Raw genomic sequence first — 9,479 nt, 5'->3', positions numbered from 1 at the left:
GGCTCTTTGACAATGCCACTGAATTCCACTCCTTAAAGGATGCACTATCCTGTGCAAGCTTTATGATCACCTTACAGTCTCTGCTCTCACCCCGGATATCAGTAGCTTCAGCCTCATCCTGCTGCTCATTCCCAGAACCCTCGGACGAGCTAAGGGACTTTTTAAGTTTCCGGGCACGTGCAGCCAGAAAAGGCTGCTCCTCCACGCTGTCCAGAACGTCTTCGACCACCGATCCACTCTCCTCCGCCATCTCCCGTCTCTCCAGACCGGAGACTAGCTCTTCTTCTTCTTCTTCCAGAATTACTGAGGATACCTTGGTTGTGGATAGAAAGGATTTTGTACTCTTTATGGTGGATATTATAAACTGTGCTGCTCAAACTCAAAAGAGAACTGAAAGGATCAGGATCATTGCTAAAGCTGCAGGAAGATTCCTTTGAACTGATTGGGCAGAAATAGAAAACTCGCTAAAGGCTCTAAATGGGAGTCAGAGTAAAGGAAGTCTACTTTTGGAGAATCAGAGTAATCAAAGTAAAGAAATGGAGGTAGGGGCGTTGCTGGTCTCCTGTCCACAGCAGATGCACTACGACAATGACGGAAGTAACCCCAGAAATCACAATTACACTGGGTGGATGCACGGGAAGGAGGAAGAAGAGGAAGAAGAAGAAGAAGAAGAAGAGGGGCGAGAGAAAGTGAAGACGACAAAACACCAAAGAAGAGGAGGAAGAAGATGGGGAGGAGGAAGGAGAAGAGGATCTCATGTGTTTGGAATTCGTAGGCTTGGAACTCATGTGCTTTGAATGTGTGGGCTTTGAACAGAAGAATGAAGTCTAAAGAAGAAGAGTCAGCTTTGCAGTAAAGTCTAAAGAATAAAGTCTGGCGCTAATGTAACGCTTGGATACCAGCCGCCATAAAACACCATTGAGGAGAGTCTGAGGGACTACGACAAAGTCTGAGTCCCCATGTGGGACAATAAAGGAATATCTTATCTTATCTTATCTTAAAGTCTGGCGGTAATGCAACACTTGGATGCCAACCGCCATAAAACAACAACAACAACAACAACAACCATTGAGGAAGAAGTAAGCACCATAGAGAAAGCAGTCTGTACGTGACGGCCGTGGACTGGTGGACCTGCAGTGGTAAAAGTGATCCACAGTATTAAGAAGTCATTTGAGTGCGTCTTCTTCTTAAAATGCCGTATTTACAGCAGTGAAGCGCCAATTCTGCCCTGTCCAAGAGGCTGTGAGGTTGTGGATACTTTTCCCCATGTGTGGACAATAAAGGCATATCTTATCTTTATTTTAACTCTCAAGGGGCGCGCGCCAGAAAAGTTTGAAAAGCTCTGGTACAGTCCATAGGACAGGCCTGCACTGAAAATCATATTTCTAATTATCAGTAAATAAATATATTTTAACATATTTGTTATAGCCTAGTGCACATTTGTGTCACTTCCAGCCTTGGGTCTGATGTGGGCGGGCTATGTGTGACGCACTACTTCCGACTGCTGAGTGTACGCCGCTGATTGGTCACTGGGCTGTGTTGGGGGTTCCTGCCCGGGATTGCAGGGGTACAACAATAAGCCACAAAACCTTCAATCTCTGGTTTACAGCACAGTTCATAAAGTATAGTGAGTTGGAAACACCAGCTTTCTTACCTGGGTTAAATTTTAATTCAGGACCGATCAGATCCCAATACCAGTTATTTATTATAAACACATCTGTCTACATAGATAGGTCCCTAACAAGGTAAGTTAGCCTTCCGCTTTGCTGTAGTAAACGGCACAATAAAATGCTCAAAATGAAACCATCCGGCTGACAAGCTAACGCTAACTAGCTTTTTCTAATGTTAGCTTCATTGTGTCATGAAAACTACGACAATTACACAGTCAATCTGTTATTATTTTCCATTGGCTGACATCTTTGTATTTATTTTCATAAATAGTTGATTTATTTGAGATTGCCGCAATTGAAACGCAATGTTACTGTTCTTTGTTATGTTTTAGCAACATAAAAACTTAGTTCTGTGACATATCTGGGTGTTGATTGACGTAAATTGTGTTGTGATGCTCCAAAACAAAACTCATTGTTTTAGTTTACTCGTAGTGCATTCACAATCCTCTTTATTGACTGAAATGTGCTTTGACAGTGCGACAGTTCAGCCACTGTTTTTGCAACTGACTCTTGAATCAATTTAATTCACATTTGTTTCACGTAACAACCACGGGATTGTTACTTCATCAAACGTTTCAGAATGATTGGTCTTGGGTACGATCGTTACCATTGAGCAATTGGTTGTAAAACCTGACACCCGGCTTTACTAAAACTGCGACGCCACAAGTCAGGCTAAGGCTAACAGTGAGGTTAGCTCAGGGTTAGCTCTGTGGCAGCGGCGGTGTGGAAAACCAGGCTGTGCTTTCATGTGTGCCGAGGCCACACCGGCACATTAGCTCTGTAAGGCACTCAGGACAATATTACTTACTAGAATTTGATTCAATGGACTCAAGTTTAGTCCACAGTGTTGACAAAGTGTTCAGTTGTAAATTGTGAATGTAATGTCATTTTTCATGTCGGCGCTAATCAACACGAGCTGGTGATGTCCAAATGTTGTTAGCATTAGACAGGCCTTTTATACAGTAGGCCTGACGTGTAGGCGCTGTAAACATGTGCAATACAGAGCAGCGTGGCATTATCTTAGTTGTTAGTTTGATTTCGTGTCCAAGTCTTTGCTCAGTGTTTTATTGTGGTCGGTTTCTCTTTGTCCTGCAGGATGCATGGCAGTTGTGGCGTAGTTGAATGATGGCTTGTGTTAGCAGGACACCAAACAGCTCTTGTTATAGCACAAAGAAAGTAGTCTGCACCTGCTTTAGAGCATAAGGTTATACCACTCAATTTGAAGTGACATGCAATATATATTTCAACCAGACACTAGGTGAATATATAGTTTTTAGTTCTGTTAAATGGTTTGTTTTTACTGGTGGTTGGTATAAACCTGGGTTAGGTCCGTTCTACCCAAGCTTTACAAGTGGTCTCTTACAGATGTGTTCGTTTATTTTAATACAGTTTTGTTATATTTTACAGCACTTAATATTGTTTACCAAAGAAATGGTGATGGAGAAGCCAAGTCCCCTGCTTGTAGGGCGGGAGTTTGTGAGGCAGTATTACACACTGTTAAACAAGGCGCCCGACTTCCTGCACAGGTAAAATACCATCACACATATATGCAGAGTTTTCTTCTGAACATCATAATGTACCCACTCAATGCTGCCTTATTTTATCTAGATTTTATGGCCGTAATTCTTCCTATGTGCATGGAGGCCTGGATCCCAGTGGAAAGCTGGCAGAAGCAGTGTATGGACAAGCTGTAAGTTTCACACAAAATTAATTTATTCAGTGATTACTGATACTATATATTTATATATTAGACTAGATCTTGATTTTTGATCAAAGTGAACAATATTTTGCTATTTTCATGGTAGGAAATCCACAAGAAGGTGATGTCCCTGCAGTTCAGTGAATGCCACACAAAGATCAGGCATGTGGATGCTCATGCCACACTGAGTGACGGGGTGGTGGTGCAGGTGCTTGGGGAACTGTCCAACAATGGCCAGCCCATGAGGAAGTTCATGCAGACATTCGTCCTGGCTCCAGAGGTGAGTGAAGGGAACGGAACATAACAAAACCTAGCACTTTTTTCTGTTTATTTTCGATTCATTTTGACAATTTTATAATTAAGGCACGAGAAAAGTCTGCTCTATATAGCAGCATGTGTCAAAGCTGTTATGTTTTTTTTTTTCAAAACAATAAAATGTAGTTATTTTCTATAAATTGTAATACTGTTTTTCCTTCAGGGTTCAGTGGCAAACAAGTTCTATGTCCACAATGACATCTTCCGGTATGAGGATGAGGTGTTTGGAGATTCTGAGGCAGAGCTTGATGAAGGTATGTAACTTTGTTTTCACAAGTCATAAAATAAGATAAACCTTTAATATCCACACAAGGGGAAATTTCGTTGTTACAACGCAGTAGAACAGGAGGAAAGGACAGATTTATAGGAAGTTTCAAAACACACTCTTAATAGAACTCTTATGAACAAAACAAAAAACTCTTAACAAAACTCCTCTCCTATCTTAACAGGGAATGGAGGGGGGAAATAAAATGAAATAGATAATAAAAATACAAAATAAAGATAAAAATCAGATAATAATAATATAATAGAATAAAATAAAGTAAAAATAACTAGCACAAGACTAGGTAATACTATTAGCAGGTAAGTAAACCGTATAAAAAACAAAATAGAACACTCTTAATGGATGTCATTCATTTTAGTGAGGTCATAACCAGTATATTTTTCCAAATGTGACCATTAGAATCTGAAGAAGAGGTTGAAGAAGAGCCAGAGGAGAGAGCACCATCTCCTGAGCCTCTTCAGGAGAGCCCAAACAGCAGTACCTATTACGAACCTCACCCCGTCATGTAAGCAGAAAGCTCTTCTATTAAGCTTGGTGTTTAAGTTTCTTCTTGAACACAAAACTTCTGTATCTGCAGTAATGGTGTGGAGGAACCCATGGAGGAGCCAACTGCAGAACCTGAGCCCGAGCCTGAGCCTGAGCCTAAAGCAGAGGAGACAAAAGCTGAAGCTGATGAGAAGGTTTTGGATGAGCTGGAGGAAAAGGCTCCTTCACCAGCCCCTGTGGAGTCCCCCCCTCACACCCAGGAACCACCCAAAGTAAGACTTCCTTTGCCTTTCAAAAGGACGGCGCTCTGAAAAATCTTCAACGTCAGCATAAACTGCTCTTCTGATGCTTCATTTAAGTTTCAACTTCATGTTGTTACATTTTCAAGGCTTTCTCCTGGGCTTCAGTTACCAGTAAGAACTTGCCTCCTACCGGACCAGTCGCCAACTCTGGAATCTCCCCACATGTTGTCAAAGCTCCAAGCTCACAGGTAAACAACCAATAATTTTCACATTTCAACAATATGACTTAAAAATGCTTGCAAACGTCCATAAGTTTAATGCCAAATTAAGCTTTGCGTTCTTTTCTCACAAAGCCACGACTTGAGGCCAAACAAGAGAGCCAATCTGCCCCTCTTCGACCAAGAGACCAGCGCACACGTGACAGACCAACCTTCACGTCTCGTGGTCCCAGGCCAGGTAATGCAGCAAACAGTCTCATCTTGACAGACACTTGGCCTTTGCTTGATCATGTATTTTGTTGTTTAGATGGTGTTGTGTCATCTGACTCTCAACCAGGAAAACCACACTTGAGCTTCGTAAACAAAGGTAGTGTCTTTGAGTGAAAGTTGAATATTTTTCTGTGCAACTATTGTAATTAACATTTGTGTTCTGTTGCTGGTGGTCGAGGGGAAGACTCTGGTGAAATGGACAATAGACGAATGGTGCGATACCCAGACAGCCACCAGCTTTTTGTTGGGAATCTCCCACATGACATCGATGAAAGTGAACTGAAGGATTTCTTCCTGAGTAAGTTATCTCAACAAGCTGTATAATTGGGGATGGGTACTGTTAAGGAGTTATCAATCACACTCCTACTGCCTATTATATTATTTAATACTCTTCTCGGTACAATAAAGTAAAACTCGAAGCTCTACAATTGTATGTTTTATTTCATTTCAATAATCTCTCTTTGAAGCATTTATCGACAAACATTATTAGAGCTTACTGATCCAGTTGACCGCTATGATGTGGGACTGGTGCTGCTACGGTTTTTGTTACCCATGCCCAAATATGGTAAAGCATGTTTGATTAATGAAGTTCTTAGAGTATGTATGTCGTCTCTTGCAGCATATGGAAATGTTGTGGAACTGCGAATCAACACGAAGGGCGTGGGTGGAAAGCTGCCCAACTTTGGATTTGTGGTTTTTGATGACTCTGAACCGGTGCAAAGAATCCTTGGGGCCAAGGTAGAAGGGGCATGTATTGACTTTTCATTATCCATTTCATTATCCATTTCAGTATACATTTCAGTATACATTTCATTATCCGTTCCATTATCCGTTCCATTATCCATTTCAGTCATCGGGTGGTGGCGTTGTGCGTATCACCTGTCAATTCAGTCTTGATTTAGTTATATTGTTGACCTGTTCTCTTTTAAAGGGGCTGTAAACAAAGAATGTGGATCAATAATACAAAAACAAAATGGAAAAGTCACACTATTCCATATTATAATTGTTCAGCAATTCATTTATTTTACCAGACGGATCCGCGTAACGCTAAACATGCACGTAGGTTTAGTTGAATTCATCTACATTAAAACAACATTACATTAAGTAAAAACAAACAAAAGGCGTTTTCAATAGAATATTTGCATTGTAATAACGTTTTGCTCTTCTTGCAGCCGATCATGTTCCGGGGCGATGTGCGTCTGAACGTGGAGGAGAAGAAGACCAGGGCGGTGCGGGAGAGGGAGACCCGCGGCGACGACCGGAGGGACATGAGGCGCAGCGACCGTGGCCCCGGAGCTTCTCGAGGCGTCGCCGGGAGCGGGATGGTGCGGGAGCGCGACAGCCGGGGACCAGCTCCTCGAGGAGGCCTGGCCCCCAAACCAGGGATGGGAGGCTCCGGCAGAGGCTCCGGGGGGCAGAGCGACGGGCGCTTCGCCACCCAGCGGCGTTAGGACTACCTGCCGCGCGGAAGTAGTGCCATGTTCTTCACTCTCAGTCGTTCTCAATAACGAAAAGAAATCTTCATGTACAAACGTATATATTTGTTTCTGTTTTTTTTTTTTTTTTTTTTACGTTTTTTGTTCCCTCCTTGCTATGGAATGTGACACAACCCGTCAACTATTGTTTGTCAAATAGACGAAACAAAAAAAGCAAACACAATTTTTTGCTTTAGTTGTGAGCTGAGCATCCTTGTCAGGTATCTCAAGAATTTCACAAACTTTTAATTTGTAAATTTGTGGACGAGGCAAACCAACCAGGAGTTCTGCCACATTAGAAGGGACTGATCAAACTTGTACCTCCTGATAATTCAGCCCATTTGGATAAGAGATTATATGCCTATATCTGTCTGGGGGCGCTGCTTCACAAAATCCCACTATTGCACATTTTCTATGGTAGTTCTCTGGCCTCTTGTCAGAAAAGAGTGAGATGCAAAAATTGTGCAGCTCTGGGGAAAAATCTCGCCTTTTTTGTTTTTTCCTTATGAGAGACCACTGCTTGAAAATTGCATAAGGCACTCATCATTATGCACTAATGGGTACTTTTTTGTCGTATTACATTGACATCTGTGGAACGCAGCTGGAGGGACGCATTCGTCTCTAAACATACGACTTACTGGGGCAGACCTCATTCGCAGCCCGCCTGCTGTGACCAATGTACTTTTCACACTTTGGCCCAAAAGTACACATTCTCTGCTGGATGGACAAGATCACAAGCAAATTTACTGCATATTTTGTTCTCTCATTTGTACCTGAATAAAAGCCCAGATTCTGGACTTTCACCAAATGTTTGGGGAATGGACTGTGTATAAACAAAGTGTACAATGTCAAGTAGTGGTAAGGACGGTGGCTTTTTTGTTCTCCCTCCTGACCAGCTAGAAGGCAAAACGGACGGTCGGACGGACGACGGCAGCCGCCTCTTCCCTCTCTTCATTCCTCCGTAACTTTTAAGTGCAGAGAAAAAGAATAAATGTACAGTAACGAAACAAAAAATAATTATAGTTTACTCTACGCTTCTTGATTTCTTTGTAAGTTTTACATCTGTTGACTTGATAAAAGCATGATGGTGCCTTCTCTTTCACCCTTTCGAGTCTTACTACAGCTCTGCAGCTCAAGGCTCGCTCGCCTGCAGCTCAAGGCTCGCTCGCCTCCTAATATTGAGCTGCTCATTTTGAACTATTACTGGGAGCAGACGGGGAAAAGAAATCCTCAGTATTCGCCAGATTTAAGTTGGTCTGTTTGTTTTTCTTTCCAGGTGCATATTTCATGTTTCATACTGTTTTACTACCTAAGATAATCTGCTGTGATTTTTGTACATTTGTTTTGTACGGTGTCTTTTCTGGGTTTTGTAGAGACGATAGGTGCCTCACGTTCAGTTTTGTTAAAATGGTCTCGAGGGTTCAGAGCTCACAAAAAAGGTACATAAAGACAGTGACTCTCGACTCCGTCGTCGTTGGTTTTGACACGGTGAATCTGGATCCAGAAGTGCAATGTTCTCGACCCCCCCGATGCATGCTTTTCTTTTATTACGGCACTTCAGCTAAATCGCAGGATGTACAATGTCCAAGTTTTTGAGCCAGGGACCTAATCAATGTCCCAGTTATCGACGGCAAGTAATTTTGTAATAGTTCATGGATATGTATTTTCATATGCTGTTCATTGCGCTTTGTTTTGTCCCCTCTATTTAGGCAAGTATCATTTGTTTGCCAAAGTTGAAGTCCACTGACCACTTGGTAGGGAGGGAAGGCCTCGGTCGCAGATGAAAACAAACACTTTGTTGTCTTGCACTGAAATGGTTTGTGGATGTAGCATTATTTTCTGGACAGATTCACTCATGAGGTCTTCCTTGTCTGGTGGTATTGCACTATTGCCAACATAACTGGGACAATCTTACCCGTTTCTCGATACTGCCTTTCCAAAAAGAATACTCAAGCGTCATCATTCGGTCTCGACACGGTTCGCTCACCCAAGCAGAGTCTCGGTAGTTATGAAGTATTTTTTGAATGAACGTTTCGATTTTAAATTTACCACTGTATAATAGGACTGTTGCCTCAAATACTTAAAGCCTTTGCTCCTTGAATCCTGAAAGGAAAAATACCCTTTACCCTATTTGTATGCAGTGGGCACTCGGAATCCTACTTTAAACAGTAATTGGAGTGTAAAGTGTGGTGAAGAAGAGCCATCATGCTTTAATGCTAATCTGTGCTTTACATTGTACTGGTGGTAAAAAAAAGCAGACATTTGAGCATATACTGTATATTTTTCATATTATTCAAATGTGATTTACTGACCATCTTCCTCAAAAACATTTATAGATATTTTCTCAAGTTGAAAATGCAGTACACACAGTCTACATTGTGACTCATTCCAGTCCTTTAGAGTAAAACAAAGTACCTTGAAAGCGTGTTCATAAACAGTTGGCAGCCATTTTAATGAACTGTGTTTAGCCTTTACTTGTTGCGCGTGCAAAACTTGCGGGTGGAGAATTATTATTTGTTGAGTTTTATTTTGATTTTCTTTTCCATTTTGAATGTGTTGGACTTAACAAACAATAAACTACTGATATCATTACCACTTATACCGCTTGTCATGTTTACACTGGAGGCGACTTATTACCGGTATGTTAAATAATGCCTGAAATGTAAGAAGAATTGTTGGGGAATGGTCCATATCTGCCCACAATCACATCAAAATATTTGGGAATTTCAGAATCAGAAAAAGGTTTATTGCCATTGTCAGTGAATAAAAACAAGATTCACATACTAGGAACTTTCTTCAGTGAAAAGGTGCAACATGAAAC

General features: G+C 41.6%; 1 protein-coding gene across 1 annotated transcript; it reads left to right on the top strand.

The window, feature by feature from the left end:
- Positions 1–1,478: 1,478 nt before the first annotated feature.
- Positions 1,479–7,760, top strand: g3bp2a (G3BP stress granule assembly factor 2a). The gene is given in 12 exon segments (XM_072463976.1): positions 1,479–1,745; positions 3,078–3,196; positions 3,279–3,360; positions 3,476–3,649; positions 3,848–3,938; positions 4,367–4,472; positions 4,545–4,725; positions 4,842–4,943; positions 5,049–5,151; positions 5,221–5,481; positions 5,803–5,921; positions 6,356–7,760. Coding segments are annotated over 11 exon segments (1,593 nt in total). The 5' UTR covers positions 1,479–1,745; positions 3,078–3,101; the 3' UTR covers positions 6,635–7,760.
- Positions 7,761–9,479: the final 1,719 nt, after the last annotated feature.

Source organism: Eucyclogobius newberryi, unplaced genomic scaffold, assembly GCF_026437365.1.
Source record: "Eucyclogobius newberryi isolate DKJ021-1_F unplaced genomic scaffold, fEucNew1.0.hap1 SCAF_4, whole genome shotgun sequence".
Taxonomy (NCBI): Eukaryota; Metazoa; Chordata; class Actinopteri; order Gobiiformes; family Gobiidae; genus Eucyclogobius; species Eucyclogobius newberryi.
Note: the sequence above shows the minus strand (reverse complement) of the source record. Positions and strands in the feature narration are given on the sequence as shown.